At 42.2% G+C, this 26,317-nt stretch overlaps 1 protein-coding gene across 8 annotated transcripts in view; it reads right to left on the bottom strand.

The window, feature by feature from the left end:
- Positions 1-26,317, bottom strand: part of NIN (ninein) — a 111,697-nt gene that overhangs the window by 44,257 nt on the left and 41,123 nt on the right. For all 8 annotated transcript variants that reach the window (XM_074393943.1, XM_074393944.1, XM_074393946.1 and 5 more), the window contains 9 exons: positions 15,270-15,309; positions 13,142-13,332; positions 7,473-7,619; positions 6,835-7,002; positions 5,903-6,039; positions 5,399-5,539; positions 4,951-5,125; positions 601-711; positions 123-212 (listed from right to left, as the gene is read on the bottom strand). In XM_074393943.1, coding sequence (XP_074250044.1) covers positions 123-212; positions 601-711; positions 4,951-5,125; positions 5,399-5,539; positions 5,903-6,039; positions 6,835-7,002; positions 7,473-7,619; positions 13,142-13,332; positions 15,270-15,309 — 1,200 coding nt within the window. The remainder of the gene's footprint in view (positions 1-122; positions 213-600; positions 712-4,950; positions 5,126-5,398; positions 5,540-5,902; positions 6,040-6,834; positions 7,003-7,472; positions 7,620-13,141; positions 13,333-15,269; positions 15,310-26,317) is intronic.

Raw genomic sequence — 26,317 nt, 5'->3', positions numbered from 1 at the left:
ATGAGGAATTGAAGTGCCCACAGATTAAGTGACTTGCTTAGGGTCACAGAGCTAGGGAACGGCAAAGCTAGGATCTGAACCCAGGCACTCCCGCACTTACTCGGTGTTCTCTGTCTACCTACCCTGCACTGCTGCTCATACTCATTTCTCATCTGTGTCAGTCTCTCCTCTTGCAGGAAAAACTCGGCACTGCTGGGATCGAGGTCACCAAACTAGAAGGGGAAAAGGGTAAAGCCGTTATTTTTCCCCACCCCAGTGCCCTTCTTTGACCCAGCACAGCAAAGACCCAGTTTCGGGTATTCACCCAGTCTCTTGAGTATGACAGGCATGTGACATTTAAGCAGAAACACCACCAACTGAGTGATGGGGAGAACACACTGAGTGATGTGTTCAATGAAGGCAGGGATCATTTCGCAGTGCCAGGCAATGTTCTCCTTCATAACCAACTTAGTAAATTATATCCCTGCAAAAGTTAGACCTCCCTTTAGCTACTCCAGTAATTCCCTAATAAAAAGTGTTCTGGTGGCATTGTTTCTGTTCTTTTGAGTAAACTACATAAAGTAGGCTGCCTATCAGGAAATTAGATTTCAACAGATTTACCTTTTCTGCTAACACATTTTCCAAATTTCGCTGAAGTTTGTTCGTCAGATTCTCATATTCTGCCAACTTCTCTGCATTTTCCAGAAGCTCATTTTCCAGACGACTGTTTTCCTGAACAAGCATGGGGAAATTTAATGTGGCACAGATTAAGTAATTAGCAAACTGTGGTACCATGTTATATATAGCATAAATCAGTACTGTAAAGATGTTTATCCATCTTAAAGGTTGTACACTACAGGAGGCAAAAGTAAATATAAAAGGTTGATATCTATTTTATAACAAAAAAAGTTTGCCTTTTTGTTTCTGATCACGTAGGACTGTACAGTCCAAAAGAGGTAGCTGCCAGTAGCCACACTGGGTACTAAGCCCCCGAAGTGTGTCTAGGACAGACTGTAAGAGTAAAATACATACCAGACTTTGAATAGTCCCAAAATGTAAAATAGCTTAGTAATAATTTTTGTACACTGATGTGTCAAAGTGATCATCGTTTTGAGATACTGGATTAAACAAGATGATTTGAAATTGGTTTCACCTGTTTCTTTTCACCTTTCAATGTGACTACTTGCAAACTGAAATTACATTTGTGGCTTGCATTATATATCAATTGGACAGCATTGCCATAGAATATAAAAATATTCTCAATAGACAGTATTGATAAATGAAAGAAAATGATAACAAAATACCTTGTTCAGCTGCCAGCAAAAGAGAACTCAGAAAAAGTATAAAAAGTAGAGTAACTCTAAAATAAATTTATTGATATGATTTGGTTTTTATTTAACTTATAAATTTATTTTGGTTTAAAGATGGCAAAACTGCACATATAAATTGCTCATGATTTGTATATGTTTGTTATAATAAAGTAACACAGCAACTAAAACCCACAGAAGTTTTCTTAATTTAAAAGGATCTGTATATATAGTATTCTCAAGAAAGATTTCCAACCACATTTGCTAAAATACACACGCACGCACGCACACACACACACACACACACGCCATTTGACATTTTTCTTTTCCAATGTTAAAGGCTGATTGGAAGAACACCATTTTCAAAGCACATTTTGCCAAAAGAATACAGAGCCAGTATATTTTTAGTATATTCTAGTTCACACCCTCATACACTGACGTAAATAAAATATAATGTACCTGGAGCATTTAAAAAACACTACCTTCCCCTAAAATGCCAATTCTGTAACATCAATCTTTCAAAGTACATCTAAATGTAGAGGCTAGAATAACATGGAGTAATCTTCTTGTATCAGGCAGTGCAGTTTACTTGCTGCTCTGGACATGGACAAATCAGATACTGTGATTATCTTGGGGAGGGAGGTGGATGTGGATACAACTCTATGTGACCAAATGGGAAATGTGCTATCTCTTGGCAAGAAGAAAGTAAATGTAATGGGAATGAAAAAGTAATTTGGACTGCAGTGTTGGGGAAAGCAGTGAAGGTGCATAAATGTGCTCTGCCCTCTGGGGCATGGAGAGAGCTGAGGTAGGTGTAGTGGGGTCGGGGAGGGCATGGCACTGGGACTTGCTGGCAGGAGCTCAAGTTTGAAAGGTATGAGGACCTAATTAAACTCCAGAGCTTCTGCACAGCAAAAGAAACAATCATTAGAGTGAACTGGCAACCAACAGAATGGGAAAAAAATTTTGCGATCTACCCATCTGACAAAGAGCTAATACCCAGAATCTACAAAGAACTAAACAGATTTACAAGAAAAAAAAAAAAACAAATCCATTCAAAAGTGGGCAAAGGATATGAACAGACACTTTTCAAAAGAAGACATATATGAGGCCAACAAACATGAAAAAATGCTCATCATCACTGGTCAGTAGAGAAATGCAAATCAAAACATTGAGATACCACCTCACACCAGTTAGAATGGTGATCATTAAAAAATCTGGAGACAACAGATGCTGGAGACGATGTGGAGAAATAGGAACACTTTTACACCGTTGGTGGGAGTGTAAACTAGTTCAACCATTGTGGAAGACAGTGTGGCACTTCCTAAAGGACCCAGAAATAGAAATTCCATTTGACCCAGCAATCCCATTACTGGGTATATACCCAAAGGTTATAAATCATTCTATTATAAAGACACATGCACATGTATGTTCACAGTGGCACTGTTTACAATAGCAAAGACATGGAACCAACCCAAATGTCCATCAATGATAGACTGTACAAAGAAAATGTGGCAAATATACACCAGGGAATACTATGCAGCCATAAAAAATGATGAGTTTGTAAGTTTGTATCCTTTGTAGAGACATGGATGAATTTGGAAACCATCATTCTGAGCAAACTGACAAGAACAGAAAATCGAACACCGCATGTTCTCACTGATAGCTGGTGTTGAACAATGAAAACACATGGACACAGGGAGGGGTGTATCACACACTGGGGTCTGTTGGGGGGGAATAGCAGAGGGATGGGGGGGTAAGGAGGTTGGGGAGGGATAACATGAGAGAAATGACAGATGCAGGCGATGGAGGGATGGAGGCAGCAAAGCAAACCACATTGCCATGTGTATACTTATGCAACAATCCTGCATGATCTACACATGTACTCCAGAATCTAAAGCACAATTAAACAAAAGAAAAAAAAAGGTATGAGGATGAGCTCCCTTTCAGGAGCCTGGACTGCTGACACATTGTTTTTGTTGTTGTTTTCTGCAAAGGGTGGTAACTGCACGACTATAACTGATCTTTAGTTAGGTAACTGGCAGCCATATGGAGGTGGGAGAGATGGAAGAAAGAACTGATCAAGACACACATTAATTAACTGAGACATCATAATTCTGAACCTAATCCGAGGCTGGAGAAATGCAGAGGAAGGAGATAAATCTGAGAGTCACGTTGAAGCATCAACATAACTTACAGACTGACAAGTAACAATGAGGGAAGATGACGAGGAACTTTAGCTTCTGAGACTTATACCTCATGGTGTTGATATTGATTAGGGAGAAATTCATGAGAGGAAACAGACGGCTAGGGAGTGAAAACTAGCTCAGTTTTTGATGTGAAGAGTTTCAAGAACCTTTCACAACAGCAATAACAGCAAACATTTCCCACACACTTACTACTTTCCAGACACTGGATGCGCATCATCTCATTTAGTCTCCCCATCAGTTCTATAGGGTAGATATTATGGTGCTGCCCATTTTTAACATTAGGAAACAGACTGAAGAACCTGATCAAAGTTTTTCAGTAAGTGGTGGTACCCAGATGTGAACCAGGCAGCCTGACTCCAGAGCCCTTGTACCTTATTACCTGGTGTAAGAGTCCAGGAAAGAGAAGGGCCACTTCCTTCACTGAGGCACAGGAAAGACGGGAGGATGTTTGAGAGGCAAGGTATATTTGGAGGCCGAGGTGGGAGGACTGTTTGAGGCCAGGGTTTGATACCAGCCTAGGCATCATAACAAGACCTCATTTCTACACATTTTTTTTTTTTAAGACACAATCTTGCTCTGTCATCCAGGCTGGAGTGCAGTGGCACGATCTCCACTCACTACAACCTCCATCTCCCAGGTCCAAGCAGTTCTCCTGCCTCAGCCTCCCGAGTAGCTGGGATTACAGGAACCCACCACTACACCCGGATAATTTTTTGTATTTTTAGTAGAGACAGGGCTTTACCATGTTGGCCAGGCTAATCTTGAACTCCTGACCTCAAGTGATCTGCCCTCTTTGGCCTCCCAAAGTGCCGGGGATGCCAAAAAAAAAAAAAAAAATTTTTTTTTTTTTTTTTTTTTTAATTAGCTGAGCATAACAACATGAGCCTATAGTCCCAGCTACTTGGCAGGCTGAGGCTGCAGGATCACTTGGGCCTAGGAGTTTAAGGCTGCAATAAGCTATGATTGCACCACTATACTCCAGTCTGAGTGACAGAGTGAGACCCCATCTCAAAAGAAAAGAGAAGAAAAAGCACATTTGGAGGCTGAGAGAAACACGCATCCATGTAGCAGGAGGCAAGACCATCTGCTAAGAATGAGGGGGGCGGGCAGGCAAGGAGAGAGGGCTCTGAGGGCGAGAGCCAGGTTTGGAGGAGTAGCTGGAAGAACCAAGGGGTCAGCCAGGTGCCAAACAGTCCTGAAGACCCAGTGCACCCACAGCGGGAGAGAACAACAAGATATGCTAATCAATAGTATGAGCAAACCAGGAGACTGGGTAGCCCTGCTGAAAACCAGATTCTAGCAGGGCTCTGCCAAGTCTTGGGGAAGACCCAGCTGGGCGAACTTAGAGGATTTTTGGACTGAACTCTGTGCAAACATGTCCCCTTCCAAAGCTGTAGTTTTCCACATGGTGTTCCCAGCAGGGACGCAGACCACAGAACTAATACGATGATTACCTTTAAAGAGAGGGCCAGGCGGTCCCGGATATAGTTTTCTTCTGTTTTTGCCTTTTCGATTTCCTGTTCAAGTTCTAAACGCTGCTTGCCCGCCTGCTGCAGGATCTGCTCTCTCTCTTTTCGGAGTTCATTTTTTAAGGCTGCTATTCGCTCCTTGTACTCTTCATCCAGTTTCCTGTAAGGAAGAACAATGACAAGCTGCCCTCACATCTTTCAGAGGTCCCAATAGTGATCCACCAAAAATGCAAACACAGAAACACAGAGATGAAAAGCACCTGAATAAAATATCTAGTGTGTCCTGCTTTCCCTTAGGGCTTGGCCACACCTAAGTCACTCCAGCAGGTGTGGCCAACAGGCTGGCCAGCAGAGTTCCCTACGCTCTGTTCTGCCCCTGCAGCTGCAGGCACCACTGCCCTGGGCCAGGGTGGTGGGTGAGGAGGGGCCTCACCTGAGGTTGTACTCATTCCGCCGCTCTATGGCTGCATGGTGATCATCTACCTCTGAGGCCATTAAAGACTTGAGCTTCTCGGCCTTGTCCAGATCAGATCGTAGCTTCTCTTTTTCTCTGACCACTTGATCAACTCGTTCCCTAGGATCAGAAATACACTGAGTTAATGGGAAACTGTTGCTAAGCAACAAGCAGACCCAGAAAAGCTCTCATCTGGCTTGCATCAATACAGAAGCAAAACCAAGACAACCAAAACCTCCCGAAACAAAAAGGCACTTTCGCCCTTCCCTTTGAAAGCCTGCATGTCCATCTCAGTTCTCTGTAATTTTCCTACAGTTTAAGGAAATGATAAACTGTAGGAAACAAACTGATTCCTGCAGCTGAATGACAGAAGACGAGCAACATTTGCATACAGAATAGAAGGACGTCTATCCACGGCATCTGAATGACCTGCTGGACAAGTCAGAAAGGGAATGGGGCAGGCGAACCTTCGCCTCAACTCACAACAAATGCCGAATTTCAGCCTTAAAGCTGGCCAGAGCTGCCTGGTGAATGCTATTCTTAGTGACCAAAAGTTCATTTTCAAGAGCCAGTGTTAATTCTGTCAAGTTGATATTTCCATCAAGGCTGAAATCCAAGGCCTAGAAATCAGAACAAGGCATAAGTTCAAAAACAAATCACTCATTCCACCCTCTGAAAGCAGAAAACATGAAGATTATACAAACTCTGAGAGTTGACAATGATCTAGAAAGCAGACAATTCCATTTCTTTAGTGATTGCCTAGAAACAGCCATCAATCTAGAACACAGTTAAGTTTTCTCTAAAAAAAGCATAACATGGTTATTTGCATTAAAACAAAAAAAAAAATATCTTGGCCGGGTGCAGTGGCTCATGCCCATAATCCCAGCATTTTGGGAGGCCGAGGTGGGCCTACTGAGGTCCGGAGTTCAAGACCAGCCTGACCAGCATGGTAAAACCCCGTCTCTACAAAAAATACAAAAATTAGCTGGACATGGTGGTGAGCGCCTGTAGTCCCAGCTACTCAGGAGGCTAAGGCAAGAGAATTGCTTGATCCTGGGAGGTAGAGGTTGCAGTGAGCTGAGATCATGCCCTTACACTCCAGGTTGAGTGACAAAGCGCGACTTCGTCTCAAAAACAAAAACAAACAAAAAAACACACCAAATCTAATGGCACTGGAAATAAACACAATTGTAAGAGTATTTCTCATGTCAACAATTTGGGGGTTAAACACACAGAAAGTGCTTAACAGGCTCCCGGTTAAAAGGGCTAAAAAAAAGTTACCTCTTATCTTTGAGACCTGGTGAACAGAAGAACCATTAAGGAGAAATCAAATCGAATCACAGTTTAAAAAAAAAAATTGAAAATGTTCAACCCTTCTCCGGTTTGTCATTTTTCTCCCGTCTTAGCTGCCCCACCTTCAGGATCTCCTGGCTGTTCTCAATGCCCTCTTCCTGCCAGGTGTCCAGTATTCTCTCCACAGATGCATGGCCCATCCCATCATCCAGGCAGGAGAAGACCCGAAAGCCAATGGAACTCGTCATTGCCGATGGGGTTGTGGTACGTCGTCCGCTTTCATCGAAAGACTGGAAGAAGGAAGAGACTTGGGTAAGCCTAGCTTGATTCTGGGCATTTCAACAAGACATTGGTGAGTCCTGACCACAATGGATAGAAGGCATGTTTCTCTAATTTACAGTGCTAGGAAGGAAGTCATGCAGCCTCTCTGATCTCTGTTCCCAAGTGAGTCAAGTCTACAGAGATTATCAAAACCAACTGTTTCGGTAGAGAGTTCTCTGACATAAAATGAGCTGTGTCCCTAATTAACACCAGATTTCTTCTGACCTAGAGCTGACATTACAAGGTATCCTTAGTGGTCTTCCCACTGTAATTTATGGTCATTTCTCAAACCCAACCTTTCCTTCCTAATGGTTAAGTCTTTCTAATTCTTCTTTTGCTTTCCTCTCTTTCCTTAGTATTTTGCTTCAGACAACAGATTAATTTATTAGACATTACTCAAATGGGTTCTAACTTTTATTCACTTTTGCTTATGTTTTACCTGCATGGAAAGGTGCCTTTTTAGTTGTCTGTATGGAGTAGATGCTGATGGTGTCAGGGATTTTCCGTTTTTAAACAAACCATAGAAAAAGTCTTCTACACTCATTGTACCATCAGGATCAAGATTATGGAATACTTCCTCGAGCATCTAGAAGAGAGTCACCACATATTTTAAATACTTCACTCAAAACAACACAAGGCCCAAAGCTGACTTCTGGCCAATAGGAATCAGCACCACTGTGGGTTCCAGGACTACAGAAATCTAATTATGCCCCTTTATTCTCATTGTACTGATTCCCCTTACCAGCAATACACCCTCCTCCTTTGCACAAACTAAAGTCCATTTCCAACATCTCTATCATCTTACGCAATTTAGCATAAGACTCTTCGTCTCTTTTACTCACACTCCTAAAATAGGCAATCTTTAATGTTGTTACGCATTGTTTTTACAAATTAAAAAACAGTTACCTAAATAATATAAAGATACAGCTTCCCAGTGTCATAACAGTAAAAAGTGGTCGGACATCTGTTATACCTTTGTTTGTTTGTTTTTTTTTTTTTTTTTTGAGACAGGTCTTGTTCTGTTGCCCAGGCTGGAGTACAGTGACATGATCTTAGCTCACTGCAGCCTCTGCCTCCTGGGTTCAAGTGATTCTCCTGCCTCAGCCTCCTGAGTAGCTGGGACTATAGGCATGCACCACCACACCCAGCTAATTTAGTAGAGATGAGGTTTCACCATGTTGGCCAGGATGGTCTCAATCTCTTGACCTTGTGATCTGCCTGCCTTGGCCTCCCAAAGTGCTGGGATTATAGGTATGAGCTACCATGCCCAGCTCCATTACACCTTTATACTGTGGTGACCCTATGTGATATTTTCTTTATGTTGAATTTTTGAAATTGGTATGCTAGCACAGCAGAATTTGGTTTGGGATGGATTACAATGACATGACTACAATTCAGATTTGGGGTCTGAAATCCATAACCTGGGGTATAGAACATACTTGCAACAATTACTGTGTGTGTTGGCTTTTTGTTTTAATGTTTTAGCACAGGAGAAACAAAGATTAGGTGAGAAGGATTTTATGTGTGTGCTACAGAAGAGTTTCAAGAGATGCAAAGCCAAGGGAGTTCTGGCTGGCTATTCTGCACCCTCTGACGGTAATCAAATAGCCTTATCCTGTAATAGGGAAGGGGAGATTGGGCTACAGCCCCATCTAGAGGCTTGCCTGGGAATGGGTTGTTCCCTAGTTCCACAGAGGAAAAGGAAGGTGAATAGAGCAACGTGAATGACTGAAGCCACAGAACAAAGAAGAAAGGCAAGGTCCTGGGAAAGGCAAAGCCCTCCTACTAGCAGTCAGATTCCTCTTTATTCTGGGGGCGAAAATGTTTCTATAGAAACATGCCTCTAACATACAAAACGGAAATCTCTAAAATGCAGACTCCAATATAGCAAGTCCAGTGGTGGGGACTCAGATTCAGCATTTCTAACAAGCTCCCAGTTGAGACCCATGCCACTGAGCAGCAAGGAGAGAGAATAAGCAACAAATTGCTCTTGTTGCATTTGAGCCTACAACTGGAGCCCTTCTAACATAGGCCTAAATTCTCTGCAAAACATTCTCAAAGTTTCAGAATTCATTTCGTAAATCTGGACTCCTGCTAGGATTGATACAATCTCATTACTGTTGATTTCATTCTTCATGTAAGAGCTTGAGGCAATTGTTTCATCTCAAATGCTTTTTTTTCCTTCCCAATTCATATCCAGTAGGAAACATCAGTTCCCATTCTTGCTTTCATATTACTTCCCCTGGAGGGAACTCTGAAACAAGAAAACCATTCTGAAGAGTGGAAATGTTTGTAAAAAGCAACAATTCCTAAAAGACAATCCTCTGATCAAATCAATGAAAAGATATTTGGGGTTGCCAAGATCCCTTAACTTTTCTGGTCCTGTTCTTATCAACCAAAATACTGCTTTCCTAGAGGACAAGGCTTTCAGGACCACCATACCAGAAACTACAGTCAAGTCCAGGTGTGTTGACTGAAGTTAAGGTTAAGAGTTTGGCTCTAACCTTAGATCCACACTGCTTGACCTTGTGACATCAGCCAAATCAGTGCATAGCTTCCAGACTGCCTAAAGACCTAGTACCTGCAGAGTCCTTCCAGTTATTTTAGATGGTGGAGTGGCCAAGTGATGAATAAAAGAGTGTGGATTCAGAAGATGTGGGGGGGCCAGGCAGAAAACAATGCCTGTTAAATGAGCAACTGGGCACACCCTACACTTTGAGCAGGAGCTATCTCTGGAACTGTGAGGACATTCTTATTCCCCGGGATACATGGACTAGGTCTTTGGATGGTTGGTTTACTGAAGTGTAAGTTGGAAAATAATCATAAACCCAAACGCTAAAAGAGGCCTGGAAGGTGATGTCAATGAATGAGGCAAGATGAGTTTAAGACATTAGAAAGTAGCTGGTTGGGCGTGGTGACTCATGCCTGTAATCCCTGCACTTTGGGAGGCCGAGGCGGAGAGATCACCCAAGATCGCGAGTTCAAGACCAGCCTGACCAACACGGAGAAACTCCATCTCTACTAAAAATACAAAATTCGTGAGGCAAGGCGAAACCCTGTCTCTAATTACAAAAAAATTAGCTGGGCGTGGCGGCACTCGCCTGTAATCCCAGCTACTCAGGAGGCTGAGGCAGGAGAATTGCTTGAGCCCAGGAGGAGGAAGCTGTGGTGAGCCGAGATCATGCCATTACACTCCAGCCTGGGCAACAAGAGTGAAACTCCATCTCAACAACAAAAAAAGTATTGAGTTCTGGGAAACTGGACACAGGAGTGCATGTCCTCTCTAAAGGAGCGCATGTCTCTCTAAAGGAGCGCATGTCTTTCTAAAGGAGCGCATGTCTCTCTAAAGGAGCACACGTCCCCTCTAAAGGAGCGCATCTAAAGGAGCACATGTCTCTCTAAAGGAGTGCATGTCCTCTCTAAAGGAGCGCACGTCCCCTCTAAAGGAGAGCTTGTCTCTCTAAAGGAGCGCATGTCTCTCTAAAGGAGTGCATGTCTGTTGAAAGGAGCGCATGTCTCTCTAAAGGAGCACATGTCCTTTCTTAAGGAGCGCATGTCTCTCTATAGGAGCGCATGTCCTCTCTAAAGGAGCGCATGTCTCTCTAAAGGAGCACATGTCCTTTCTTAAGGAGCGCATGTCTCTCTATAGGAGCGCATGTCCTCTCTAAAGGAGCGCATGTCCTCTCTAAAGGAGCGCATGTCTGTCAAAAGGAGCGCATGTCTGTCGAAAGGAGCGCATGTCTTCTCCAAAGGAGCGCATGTCCTCTCTAAAGGAGCGCATGTCCTCTCTAAAGGAGCGCATGTCCTTTCAAAAGGAGTGCATGTCTGTCGAAAGGAGCGCATGTCTCTTTAAAGGAGCGCACATCCCCTCTAAAGGAGCTCAAGTCCTCTCTAAAGGAGCACATGTCTCTCTAAAGGAGCGCACGTCCTCTCTAAAGGAGTGCGTGTCTCTCTAAAGGAGTGCATGTCTCTCAAAAGGAGCACATGTCTGTCAAAAGGAGCGCATGTCTGTCAAAAGGAGCGCATGTCCTCTCTAAAGGCTGCATCTTACTGCCCACAAAATGGAGCCAAATCTTTAAGTTTTTAGAAAAATCTCCTGATTTTTTCCTTAATATAGCAAAACGTTCAATTTTAACAACACTGGGCATGACAAATAAAATAGGCTTGGGGCCAGCTTTGGCATTGAGCATGCCAGTTTGCATCTCTGCCCTGTCACTGTTCTTGATTTTGGAAAGGGGTGTGCTAGTTATAGGCGTAAGATAGTGACTCTAGTTCCCCTTCATGAACACAGAGAACAGCCATGATTTCACTCTATCTATCAAATGAGAGGTGACTAAATCTAAAATGGCTTTCAGTTGTAAAATTTTAGGATTCCAAGTTAATGAGATCATCTTGAACTTCCAGCTCCTCTGTGGTTTAGAGCTTGTAATACTAAGTACTACAGTATTTCATGATTTTTCTTTAGCAGGAAAAACACTAAGTAAAAGCTATATTCAATAAGCAATCCTCTGCTTGTCCTCAGGCCAGAGGAAAGTAACTAAATGTGCTAATTCTTTTCCTGAGCTTTGGACACTCCACCACAGAAGAAAATACAGCTCTCCGCAAATGGGGACAGTTTATTCCAAGAGCTGGTTTTAGATAAATAATCCAAGTTTGTGCCATATTTTTTGGCAAAAACAACTCAAGATTCCGCATATTGTGCTGATTTATATTCAGGAGAATAAATTTAACTTTATGACTCATAGTCACCAATGAAAAATAAATTACCACTGAGCCATTAAACAGGTAAACAGAGTATATAATGATCAAATATACAAGGAAGAAGGAGAAAACAAACAAACAAAAAAAGATTCTGTAAGCTAGGCTACTCGGAAGCTTTTGATGATAAATCAAAAGCTATTATTTGTTTAGAAAAATAATACCACTTATCCCCTGAGCAAGCAGAAAGCATGGTTTAAAATATCATTATAATCAAGATTCCCAAAGCTACAACTGTAGCCCTAATCTAAGTCTCTCCAATCCTTATTTTCAGCTCACTGGAAGGAATATCTTAGAATTATTTATATTCTTTTGTTTCACAGCTATTCATGCACCCGGTTCTACCAGTTCCTCTCTTAATTTTTTAGAAAACATAAAGCCCAGAGTTTCACCAAAGAAGAGTCTTTTGGGGGCCCCTTCAACACTCTTCTTAGTATTTTCAAAACAACAAATCTACCCGTTTCCATTTCCCCATGACCAGAATATTGTGATGGCTGCTGGCTGCTCTTACCCAAGGTGCTCTTCGTGCCAATATGTAAAAGCAGTTTAGCTCCTCGTCAGCAAGCAAGATCTTTCTATATATTGCTCAATCTGCTTAGGAACTCAGGGATGATACTCAATGCTCTTTCCAAAAACTTAAATTTATCATTCTGGCCTTCAAAACACTCCCCCAACTCAAATCTACTGAAACCCGTGCATAATTCTTAACTCCACATGTTTCCCACATTTTATTCTGTGAATGGCACCTCTACAAATACATCTGACATCATACTACACAGAGCTAGTGCCTGACAGTTGCACATGGGATAATATGCGTAGCACAGTGAGCTTACAAAAGCTCGTGTCAGCTCTTGTCACTTTTTTCTTTTCTTTTCTTTTTTTGAGACAGAATCTCACTCTGTCACCCAGGCTGGAGTACAGTGGCGTGATCTCGGCTCATTGCAACCTCTGCCTCTCGGGTTCAAGTGATTTTCCGGTCTCAGCCTCCCAAGTAGCTGGGACTACAGGCACGCACCACCATGCCCAGCTAATTTTTTTATTTTTAGTAGAGACAGGGTTTCACCATATTGGCCAGGATGGTCTCGATCTCCTAACCTTGTGATCTGCCCGCCTTGGCCTCCCAAAGTGCTGAGATACAGGCGTGAGCCACCGTGCCCAGCCAAGTTTTTCTTTTCAACAACACAACAAGAGCTCCTCAGTGACAGAATCTTCATGAATGACTTCTTAGAAAAATAAGAAAATGGAGTCTAATAAGCTGCAGAGAGCCACGCTACAGCTGTTCCTAGCCTGTGGCCAGCTACGCTTTTACCATCATTATCATTCCTGAGTAAATTATACTATGAGGTTTACCTCTCTGTCCACATTCTGTAAACCATACTGCTCACAGATAGAGACCAGCTTCTTCCGGTTCAGGTGACCATCCCGGGTGATCCCCAAATCTTCACACACTTCTTGCAGTTTCTCTTCTATCCAGTCTTGGGGAGGCGAAGATCCGCTCTGTGAAGCATTCAAGTCATCTGGGTTCCAAAACCTTAACTGGCCTGAGACAGAAGCATATGTGGCAAGGTTTCCAAAGGAATTGCAGAAAGAGAGGTACCTATTCTCCAAGAGAACTGTGCTTTTTGAAAATAAATATCATAAGAAAAAGACAATACATGTCAATTCCATTTTGATTTGGTCCTGAAGCTTATACGAAACAGAATCACTGGTCCTAAGACAGCAAGTAGAGCAAATGGGCACTTTTTTGGTCCCTGACAAGTCATACCTGTGTAATAATTTCCTGTGTGATACCGTGAAGTTCTAGGCTTGTTTCATTTCAACTAAGCACATCACAAGCTTAGGCTGTAGTGATCATAAGAGAAGGCTGGTTGAGGGCCATAATCAAAAACTCTATATGCCCTATCTCAACTATAGCTACCAGAACGTGTTACCTCCACTTTCCTTCCAGTCTAAGTACTACAGCATCTTTTGCTGAGAAAATAATTTCATGATAAAATTCTCAAGACTAGACTGTTCCCAAATCTTTGCACATGAATGTTCTGACATACAGAAACCAACAGTCCGAGTGGGAAAAAAAAAAAAAAAAAAATCGTTGGTTGCAAGTTGTTAAGTTCCCAGTTATCTATACATTAAGGTAAATTCCATTTGAAAACTTAAGGATTAAACTACTTATTTAAAAATCAAAAGTGCTTATTTATTTTCTATTAAAAGTCCTCACTTATAAATTTTGCACTTACACATTAGAGATTCTGTAAAGTCATTACTTAAACATGAGCTAATTACTGGCACAATTCTGTGTGCCTGGAAAAACCTCAGAGGATTGAAAGGCACATTTAGTGCTACTCCCACTCTTTACTAACAGGAATTAAGCCCATTACTGCTGTGTTGCTCCATGCTGGCGACCTAGAGAACAGGTTATAATTATACCTTAAGTACAAGTTAATCCACAGAGGGCTGTGAAGCGGGCCGAGGTTCTGTTAGCTGAACCACAGTGCCATCTGGTGGCCAGAGGATCAACGTGTTCTGATGCTGCTGTTTTTATTTTTTGTTTTTTTCTTTTTGAGATGGAGTCTTGTTCTGTCACCCAGGCTGGAGTGCAATGGTGTGATCTCAGCTCACTGCAACCTCCACCTCCCAGGTTCAAGCAATTCTCTGCCTCAGCCTCCTGAGTAGCTGGGATTACAGGTGCCCACCACCACACCCGGCTAATTTTTGTATTTTTAGTCGAGATGAGGTGTCACCATCTTAGCCAGGCTGGTCTTGAACTCCTGACCTTGTGATCTACCCTCTTCGGCCTCCCAAAGTGGTGGAATTACAGGCGTGAGCTACCGGGCCTGGCCCCGATGCTTCTTAAATACATGTGAAACTTGTCAAGGGATGCGTTTTTAAAATGTATTATTTATTCTTATTTTTTGAGACAGTCTCTGTTATCTAAGCAGGAGTGCAGTGGCACAATCATGACTCACTACAGCCTCCAACTCTCAAGCTTAATGAATTCTCCCACCTCAGCCTCCTGAGTAGCTGGGACAACAGGCACATGCTACCACACCTGGCTATTTTTAGTAGAGATGGGGTTTCGCCATGTTGCCCAGGCTGGTCTTGAACTCCTGAGCTCACGTTATGCTCTGTCTTGGCCTCCCAAAGTGCTGGGATTACAGGTGTGAGCTACTGTGTCTTGCCAAGGGATGCATTTTAGTAAGTCACTATTTAGGACTGTTAGAAAATTAATTCAAAGTCTATTTAAAAGAGAAATTAGCCCAGAAGTAAAATTAGACATCTTAGTTGCCATCTCTTGCATAATATTAAATGCTAAGGTTTTAAAACTAAGAGCTATCAATTGGGAATAAATTTTTTGTTGCTGTTGTTCTTAACGTTAATTCCCAGCTGGCCTCCAGCATAGGAGATCAGAAAGACGGGGTGTGGAGAGTATCCGGCAGCCCTTCCCTTCCCGGCACCACCTGACACACTCAGCTCTTACCTTCTGCTTCATACTCCTCACTCCGTTGTGTCTTCCAGTGCTAGAGAAGGTGAGAGAAGATTAGTATGCTTTAGAACGTATTCAGAAAGAACTGTCCTAGCTTTTCCTAGAGGAGATCACTCTCTGGCTCTGAAATCATCATCTAAGTGAGTCACATAATTTCAGGACTCTAGCGTATCTATCTAGATGAGTTCTCTTCAGTTAACCAGCCAATCAGGACGAGACTCCTAAGAAACGCCACACAGCCTTCTGCAGCATTTCACCAAGGGCTTGTCCTCATTTGCTAGGTCACTTATTCAACAGCAAAACCTATCACAACCAATTAAACCCAGCCAAGGCAAGTATCCAGTATCCATCAACCAACAAATATTTGTACACATGCATTTCTGCATTTATTCTTCAATGTGTACTGAGTGCTTCTTTTTGTGCTAGGTACTGTGCTAGGTCTTGGTAATACAACCATGAACAGGACAAACATATTTCCTGCCTCAAGAAGTTTATATGCTAATGAAGACATGCAGACAAGAAAACAGGAAGTACAACAGGGTAGTATTTTAAGTGCTATGACAAGAAAGTTCAGGATGCCATGTGGCTTCCCAAATGGGATACTTGAGACTTGCTAGATCGGGAAGAAGCAATGTCTAAACTGAGACCTGAAGGATAAACTGCAGAGAGCCAAATGAAAGAAGGGTACAGCTGTTATTTACTGAAGCAAGGAAGCAAGAATGAGCTTGGTGTAGCTGTGGCATAGTTAGGAGACAGATGCAATTTAAAGTGAGTAGCCTAGAGAAAGTGTGAGTTAAGTAAAATGTACATTACATTACCAGTAAATTACATTAAAGGCAGTTCAATTTACCTGAATTGGACTATTTTGGCCCTTCTCATGCTTCATTATTCCTGCCTCTTCTCCAAAGTCACAGCATACAGTTGCACTTACACATGTGTGTACTACACAAAAGTGCCCTGCTAAGGGCACAAGTCAGGACCAAAATCCAGCCCTCCCTCCACTGGCCAGGCAGGTGCGGGTAGTCTTTTGAGCAGCTGCAACAAGCAGGTCCACCATGGCTGTGGCTTCTAGTAAATGGCTTTAGCCTCTCCAGCAAGATGCCTAAAAATAATCACTGTTATCTGGGGTTACTATAACCATTCAAGAAAGCCCTGCTAGAAAAGGGGAATCCCCCTTTTAAAGCTGGGCTGCTCTCATAGCAATGATCCAGCTTTCTGAATGAAGGTGACTTTGATAACAAATAACCAGCACATTTTCTGGGTAGCTGAACTGTACAAGGCTAGCTGATTTCTTAGAGTCCAAAAATAAATTCTACAGGAAAGTCAGCCTAATTAATACCTGTCTCTAGAACTGAGATTCCTCATGGCAGATGGTGTGCCAGGTAAAATGTTTAGATGAAATGTTGTTGTTCAGTAGTTGGTTCAAGTTAATATGAGTTGAAGTTCTTCTTTCAGGCAACTACACTCATCTACTTTATTCTCCACACTCAACCAGTGGTAGTTCTCCCCCCTTAAATGAAGGCCCACCACTGATCACGGTTTCACAGGTGCGTATTTGACTTAGAAAGATATTTAAGATAGTACCAATTCAGAGAGTTCATCTAATTTTGCCATACGAAGCTGAGAATGCTGAGATGGGTTATTGTGAACAAACAGAAGACACCAAAAGGCTGTAACTCAAAATGTTTTAAGTTCACTACAATTCATTCAGATTACAATGGAAAGTCACTAATAAACATGGTATCAATGAAAAATGAATTAGGACACCGTGTGATTTTTGCTTGTGATAACAAGTTCATCAGCTCACTCAGCCTACATTTTACATAAAGATGTCTCTCCGCCGGGCGCGGTGGCTCAAGCCTGTAATCCCAGCACTTTGGGAGGCCGAGGCGGGTGGATCATGAGGTCAAGAGATCGAGACCATCCTGGTCAACTTGGTGAAACCCCGTCTCTACTAAAAATACAAAAAATTAGCTGGACATGGTGGCGCGTGCCTGTAATCCCAGCTTCTCAGGAGGCTGAGGCAGGAGAATTGCCTGAACCCAGGAGGCGGAGGTTGCGGTGAGCCGAGATCGCGCCATTGCACTCCAGCCTGGGTAACAAGAGCGAAACTCCGTCTCAAAAAAAAAAAAAAAAAAAAAAAAAAAAAGATGTCTCTCCAATCTAGTGGATGTATGAGGCACGGTGGGGACAGGGAGTGAGAGGTAAAGTCAACAGTCCTTCACAAATTGTCTTACATTCTCATTTCAGGTCAGAATTAAACTTTTTGCACAAATTTTAAATCAACAAAATCATCCTGCCTGTCTGCCCCTCCACATTTATTTCCCTATTCAACAGAGCATACAATTTAAATGCTCATACTACTCTGACATCCAAAATTATGAAAATTCACTATTTAGCATACCAGTTGGAAATACCCCAGAACTAAATACACTAATTCCAACTATGACAAATAAAACAGAGTTTTGTGGTCTCAGAGCCATTGGTCAAAACCTACCAAATCACAAGGGGAGATGATTTCTAACAGCAGAAACGAATGGGAGAAATGGTAGAATATTTTATCACTGGCCCCAAACCATAAAGATAGTCCCAGTTGGAATATACAGCTGTAAAAATGCAACACACACACCTTCAAAAAATTCTTCTCATTACTAAACCATTGGCTCATTTACTTCTCAGTTCATTTGAAAATAGCAAGCACAAAATTCAGAGAAGCAAGATGCGCCAATATACTGTTTCCAACGTCTTATGAGTCCCTGGGACTGGGTGCCTATGTCCGATTCACTCTCTGGGACAGTACTTTGCTGCTCCCTTCTTCCCTGGATTCTTATATTCCTAATAAATAAGGGATTGAATATGAAGTCCACTACTGCATAGACTCAGGAGCCAGAGTGCCTGGTGCTGAATCCTGGCTCCCTACCACGCTGGCCTTAGGCAAGTTTCTTGACGACTTCTGCCTCAGGTTCTCTGACTATCAAATGGGAACAAAGTAGTACATATTTCATATAGAGTTATGGTAAAGTGCTTAGAATTGTGCCCGGCAAATAATAAGTTCTATACAATTTTGTTATTTTTATTAGACATATGGTTATATGATTCATGTAGAATTTTCTTTTAATTCCCACGTATAAACTGAAAGCATTCCATTGGGTAGGCCTGGGTAGGTATCCGTTATTCACACACATTTGTAAGAAAAATGCCAAGTCTCCCCAGCAGAGAAGCAAGGAACAGAGACAATTCACAAAAGAAGCAACATAATTTTTTTTTTTTTTTTTGAGATGGAGTCTCGCTCTGTCACCTAGGCTGGAGTGCAATGGCACGGTCTTGGCTCACTGCAACCTCTGCCTCCCGGGTTCAAGTGATTCTCCTGCCTCAGCCTCCCAAGTAGCTGGGATTACAGGCGCACGCCATCACATCCAGCTGAGGCAACGTAATTTTTTTTTTTTAAAGACACAGGGGAAGTTTCATCTCAACAACTATCAGAGAAAGATTAAAACCAATAAGTCATTTTGTTAAAAAAAAAAAAAAGTCATTTTGTTCCTATTAAATCAGCGAAGTATTTATGATATGACTCCTACTACCATCAAGGTTATGATTTAAAATAGGCCTGCTTATATGTTATGGGTAGCACTGTAAATGATCATTATTCTTTTAGTAACGTTAATGGCTTTATGTATGAAAAGCAATAAAAATGTTCATACTTTTTGATTCAATAATTTCACTTGGTATTCAAAGACAATAAAATCAAGGAGAAAGAAAAGCTCTGTGTAAATATGTACATCATAGCACTTTTTGTAACAAGAAAGTACTGAAAACAATTTAAATATTCAACAATAGAGCATAAAGTATAATGATACATTATAATGTAGTCATTAAAAGTATAATTAAAAAACCATTTAGGAACATGGAAAAACATCTTATGAAATGTTAAATGAAAGACCATTACAAAAACGCTATCTATATACTATGATTACCATCAGCAGAAATATTTATACCATTAGACAAAGACCGGAAAGAAAGAGAGATGATAAAAACAGATGCATCTTGGTTGAAAGATCACGGGAAACAATTTCCTTTTATTTCCTTTACTGTCATAAATGTTGTTTATGTGACAGAAATAGGTACAACTTTCACTATTTATTTGCCCACTAAATTCTCACTAAATTTATTTCCTGTGACTTAGGGGTGGGAGAAAGGGAAGTTCCCTCCTTTTGGTAAAGATTGCTCTGCAGCATCTGCAACGTCTCCCCCTATTATGACAGATGAGAAGGTTTGGTGGGAAGCCCAGGTGCTGCTTAGGCAGGCGGATGTTGGATGCCAAAGCCTCCTGAATTTGGCAGACTGTGTCAAGATCAGAGACACTCAACTGAGACCTGCCACATGAACTAAGACCATCCCAAAGAGGCATTCCTGGGACAGTCCAACCCAACAGTGCCAGATACAGCACGGCCTTCGAAAGCCCAGGCAGCATTCTCATCTTTAATGATTTCACACAAAATCTTAAGGCAAGTTGGGGTGGGGGTTGGGGGAAAAGGACAGTTTAAACACGGTTTTTGTTTGTTTTTTAAGACAGAGTCTCACTCTGTTCCGCATCCTTGACCTCCCAGGCTCAGGCGATCTTCCAGCTCTCCCCACTGACCCACCCACAGGTGCCTGCTACCACAACTAGCTCATTTTTTTTTTTTTTTTTTTTTTTTTTTTTTTTTTTTGTAGAGATGGGGGTTTTGCCACGTGTTGCCCAGGCTGGTCTTGAATTTCTGGGCTCAAGCAATCTACCCATCTCAGTCTCCCAAGGTGCTGGTATTGTAAATGTGAGCCACTACACCCAGCCAGTTTAAACATGCTTTGAAGTCTTCTGGGAATAGTAGTATCCCAAGCATTCCTCCTATGATCCTTTTTGAGAAACACAGATCCAGCCAGGACCACCCTGCTAAAAGAAGAAGCAGGCTATGCTGTTGGCTACATCTTCATTCCAAGACCACCTTATTTGGAGATGAGGCTTACTACACTAATGTGAGGTATTCTGCTTTTTCCTACCTAGCCTCCATCAAGGGTCTATTCCCTCAGTAAGAGGGAGAAAAGCACAGGGTGGCTGAGCATTTGTTATTAAATTGCTATTTCGGCGGAGGTGGGAGGGGGGAGATTCCATTTATTCACAGCTCATTTATTTTCATTCTCACTGCCTGGAGCCAGTAGTTCCAATTAAAAAGCAGGGAGAGAAGGAGGAGAAGGCAGGTCAGAAGGTTGGGGGGATTAAATCATTTCCTTGCTGATGGTGGTCCAGGGAGGCATCACTCTGGAAGAGGGTCCTTTAACTGCTGATGGCTTAGCCAGCACAGTGGAAGCCTGGCAGGTGGCCTGCAGACACAGATCTGCCATGAGTACTAGGAGGAATATTATCACAAAATCTTTGGAAAAGTAGTGGGGAAAGTGAGAGACAATTGCTGAGATGTGTTCACAAGACTGAATTCATGAGAAAAGATTTTTTTTATTTCTTCCCTTGAAATCTATGTAGCCTCTCATTAGAGAAAGAATGGATATTAACACACACAAAAGCATTCTGTGCGACTTCAGTTTCTCCCTAATCTGGAGGCACAGTTGTAGACAGGTAAGTACAAGAGTTTGGCAGAGAGGCTGTCTGGGTTGTTTGGCTACGCCAGTTTCTGCGACCTCTCAGTGTGTTACAAAGCAGGGAGGACACTCCAGTGTACGCAAAAGGGAAACCTTAGCTGTTGATCTTATTTCAGTCTGAAAAATGATGTGGTTAGGCGTTTGAACTGCAGAGCCATACTCGAGTTCAATTTCAGCTCCACCTCTTACTTGTGGTGCGACCTTGGGCAAGTTACTTAACCGCTGTGTGCCTCAGTTTCCTCATGAGTACATGAATGAAAACACCTAGCTCTGACGGCATGCTTCATATTTGGAAAGCACTTAGAACAGTGCCGGTAAGTGCTAAGCATTTGTTAAGTAAATAAATATGACAATTAACATTCTTACTACCTGGATGTGTAAGACTCGGACAAGGGGAAAAGAAAGAAACAGCAGACAGACCAGTGCCAGCTTTAAAGAACAAGCCCAGAAGAGACTCTCTTTAAAAGCTATAGCCTTGATACGTTAACTGGCTTGATTTAATCATTTCGCAATGCATCCATATATCAAAGCATCATGTTGCACACAGTAAACATACATGACTCTTATAATGATACCTTAATAAGGCTAAGGAGAGTCCCAGGAACCACAGCTTTGAGCATGATGATTGTGATGAAGCAATGAACTTCCAATTCAACTTAAGATCAGGGCTTCCCCTGGGTCCCTCCATGCAGACAGTGTCCCCTGCACACAGTGCCCAGTAGGCAGCTACAGAATGACAGGGGCTACCTTGTCCTTATTACTATGCCAGTGTACTGGCAACAGCCCTATTGAGAGTTGGCAGAGGGCAGAAGGTCAGATGAGGTTGTCCAGCCCCAAAATGATTGCTCAGAAGATAGTCCCCACCCCCGTCAGGCAGACAAAGGGAGTCCCCTCCGAATCCACTCCGTGGGCCATGCATCTCAATGTCATGCTGGCCATTGTAGCCAGCTCTTGGGTTGTCCTACAGCTGGACGAGGGTGCGCCACACATGTCAGCTGCACAGGCGGCACCGATTTCTGGAATGCTTTCTTTGGAGGAACACCTGCTTTGTTGGACTGCAGAGCAGATGGCCCCAGCCTCCTGGATCTCCAGCTTCCAGCCCTGAGGCCAGGCCAGCATCTGCAGCCTCCAGTCCTGGTGTGGCCCCTGCCCACAATAACCCAGCCGCCACCCCTACCAGCCATCTGCTTCATCGAACACCTCTGCGCCCTGCAGAATGTACAGCTAATTAAAATCATTATGGGGGCAGACTCGGGCCATTCTTTCCCAGCAGAGGTTGCTGAGCTGATCTCAGTAGCCTCAGAGCCTGAAGTAGAATATTTTTTTTTTTTTTGGAAAGGAGAAAGCCCTGTAAACTCCGAGAGAGGAGGAAGGAAATGCACTAGAATAACATAGCTCCCCAAACAAACTGAGTGTAGTATGCATTTAGAAGAGAAGCACACTCAGCCAAGCACGTGAAGTATCTGAAAAAAAAAAAAAAAACAAAAACAAAAAAAAACGGAAATCACTTTAAGGAGAGTGCTCATGAAAGAAACTTTTAAGACTTAAAAAAAAAATACAGCATCCATGGCATATTTCACTAATAGTCCTCAGTATTTATAAAAGCCTGTGCTCTGAGCTGGGGAGTGGAATCTGAGTGCACCCGGCAGGGCTCGCTATTGTTTCCGCAGGGACACACTTCCTGGGTCTACGGTTCATTTTCCACTATGCCACCTTTGAAGGCAAGGCAATGGAGAGCCTGACAGCCCAGCTCCCAATCTTTCCATTCTGAACTCTGGGACAAGCTCCTGAGTCCAGGGTTGTCACGACCAGAATGCAAATCAGTGCCTTTATCGCTAAAGGCAATTAAGTGCTGCAAGAGCATGCAAATAACAGGAATTAATACGATTTTTAAATGCACACACATTTAGATTAAGTCCTACTACACTGAAGGCTAAAAAGCCTTTGGTATTGCTGGTGGGAGAAAATGTTGAATTTAAGAGTTTGGGCCTCAAGCCTCCTCTCCTACCAAGGTTGGGGACTAGTCTTGGTCCACTGGATTTTAAAGTCCTTAAAGGAAAGAGATTTTTTAAAATACCTCTCCTGTTTCTCAGAGTTGCTCAGTAAATACTGAATACTACTTTTCTGTTGGAAGGTATTTTAAGATATGTAGGACAGAAAATGTTACTGTCAGAATGAAAATTAATTCTCGATTTCTTGTCTTAGTTTCTACTTAGAAAATAAGTATCAGAAATTGTTGATATGGAAGGAGGTGGGGGTGGGGTCTGGTCTCCAACAGAATTCCTGCTGGGATCAAGTCAGGAAGGCTTACCAGGACACCAAAGCCTAAAAGTATGTGTCAGAAAAAGAGACATTTCATAAGCTTTGAAGGGGCTTCTTTCTATCCCTTTCAAGTGATCTACAATTGCATCTTGAATGAATGTTTCATCTCTGGGAATAGCCAGATGATCTGATAAGTCTTAAGGCATATAAAGGAAAAGACTGGAATTCCATTAAAAAAAAAAAAAAAAGATGTCTATCCTGAAGATATCATAGCCTTTGGTAGAATAAATGGCATTAACCATAAAACTTCTTGCACTGTCAAAGACTGGAACAGAAAATTTCATAAGGAGTAATAGCAAAGTAGGTGCACTTCAGCTACAAAATATCTTGGCAGAACTTTTCTCGGCTATTAAGTTTATTTCAGAATTAAATATTGACTCTGTACGATGTAAATGAATAATTCATAAACTGCAAAGTTATGCATACATGAAAATGAACATAAGGGAAAAGATAAGCCAGTTTCACACTTCGTGAAGAAGTCTGATCTTATGTAGGGTAGTAAAACCAGTTTGTCTTTTTTAAAGCTTTTTAACAACCACCTTCCCATCCTCCCGCCCTGAGTCCCAACACAAAGACTGGATTTGCTTGTAGTGTGGTCATCGGCTTTAACTTTTCTCTCAGGTCCTCACTTAAACCACACTGTGTAAGCCAATGGTTTTGGCTTACACTACTATTGTCTGCAGCTGGAGAAATGATTGTTTAAACACCCCTTGCTGTTGATAAGAATCTTACTAGACCCGATTTATTCCCTGTGGAGGAAAACAGTTAACAAGGTGTACCCTGTGTTCAACCAGGGCAGAAAGCAAAGTGGCCCTGCCCCAATTGTATTAACTGCACAACCTTTTCTACCGGGTCTGAGGAATCGAGAACAGCAGTGAGAATCAGTTCATTTTGTTTGTTTTCCCTTCCACCTACCCTCAGAAGAAACACGAGCGTAAGATTCAAGGTCAGTTCAGTAGTTATTAATATACAAGGAAAAATATGTCCTCTTCTGAATCTCACTTGTTTCTTAAGGAAGGAAAGCAGAAACAGTGACAACCAAACCTTTTCACTAATCACATCTTCGGTTGGAATCAAGAAGATGTCCTTTGTTAGTCTGGATTAATTCAGAATAGAAATGGCCAACTGAATTGACTTGAGTGACAACGATCCCATAAAAAAAGAAAATAAATCACCACTTTCTTTTCAATATCACTCAAGATGAGAGGTCAGACTCCCAAGGGATCCATTTGCCAGATAAACACATGAAATTGGAAGTCGTGTTAGACCTTTCACTTGTGAATTAGCACATTCTGCTTCAGGATTTCCAAATGAAATTCTGAAGCACATCTTTTAGTGCTGAAAATTCACCTAGGTTACAGTAGCCTTTCCCTGCAGAGTAGTTTTATTGCCCTGTAAACTAAACTTGGTAGGAGAGACATGCTTAATAGCTAGGTTATATATTTGCTGTTCGGCAGGAAAGAATCAAAGTGCCTGATAAAAGCACGAGGTGGGGGAAGGGATGGAAACTATTAAGATGTTCACAATTTATGTTGGGGCTTTAACATATATGAACTAAAATAAAAGTAAAACATGATCAAAAACAACTCGTAATAAGATTTCTCTTCATACCTTCTACGAAGGGTAGGAGGCCAAGGTGGTGGAACATTTGCTACCCCCTAGGAACGACACGGGCTCTCCCACCATGCCACCACACCACAATGCGCACTCTGAATAGGAACCAGAAGAGCTCTGAATAGGAACCAGAAGTCGCTTCTAAGTAAGGAAGCCTGAAGCTCCACAGTGGACTTACATTAAATATAAATTTAGTTGCTTCAAAGCAATCTCTAGAATAGCTTCCCTCTCACATGCCTATATTTCTAGATGTTTTCTTGAATGGGAAATGAAGGGTGGAGTTGTAAGTAGACTGCAGTGAACGATTTTTAGTAGTCACTGAGGATGACCCATAATTTGGGTTTTCTTTATGGGCAAATAGGAAAAGGCCTTCCAAATAAGGATGGTGAGAAAACACTGTGAACCACTAACCCAAGAGCCTAGGAATGAATTCTGGCTGACCTGTGGAAACCTCTCCTACTGTGAAATCACCTCAGAGGCAAAAGAGGAGAAATTATTATTATTTTTAAGAGATTTCTTTAATTCAGATGAAGATGCTTACATAGAGAAATTATTATTTTATCTTTTCAGATGACTGTCTGCTCACTAACCCCTATAGGATGAGTTCCTAAAAAGAAGCCAGTCTCCTTGGGGACAGTTTTTATAGGAGTTATGACAATATTCCATTCCACTGCCCACCCCCTCCACAGTCCTCAGAAAAATAAAATTATTCTCTGATGCAACCTAGAGCTGAAATTAGTCTTCTGTCGAGTAGCAACAGTCAGATTTTCCCTCTCTTTAACTTCGAAGGATGCGTTTGGGCCCTTTTATTGTCTTTATCACAAAAAGCAAAAGTCATTTCAGGAAATCAGGCATGTCTGAGAGCAGGGGAAACCGCAGTCCAAAGGTGAGCTGAGATTCCCCTGCTTCCCCTCAGCCCCGATCCAGAAGTCAAAGGGAAACTGCAATCAAAACAAAGGCGGCCTGGATCCAGCTCCCCATGTTACTACTCCTTAGGAAATAGTCATGTCAGAGGAGACTCGGGCCCAGTCCCTCCTTCCACATTGCCTGGTGGCCCCAAGGAAGAAATTTCCAACATCCCCAGAGAGAGGAGACAGAAGAGCTTCTGGCAACCAAAAGGGAGAAAAAAGCAGCCAGCAGTATAATAAACAACTGTCAGATTCAGAACGGATTATAAGAAGAAGAAATCAATTCCATACGTCCTTGAGAATTTTTTCCTCCCTACACTCCACAGCTGGAGGCCACTCTAGAACGGAGAAGATCACTTGGGTCTCCTAAGAGACTTGAATAGCTTCTGTAGAAGGGAAGAGGGGTTCTAGAACAAGCTTATGCTGCCCATTGCATGAACTTCTGTAGGCCAACAGATTGGCCCTCAACTGCTGAGGCTAATATGGAAACTGGCCAGAAACAGGAATGCTGTCTTGACACGATAGTAAGTAACAAGACAGATGCATTGACAAGGCTGAGCCACAAGA

This window comes from Saimiri boliviensis, chromosome 2 (assembly GCF_048565385.1).
Source record: "Saimiri boliviensis isolate mSaiBol1 chromosome 2, mSaiBol1.pri, whole genome shotgun sequence".
Lineage (NCBI taxonomy): Eukaryota > Metazoa > Chordata > Mammalia > Primates > Cebidae > Saimiri > Saimiri boliviensis.
The sequence above is the reverse complement of the archived record's forward strand: the minus strand, read 5'-3'. Positions and strand labels throughout refer to the sequence as shown.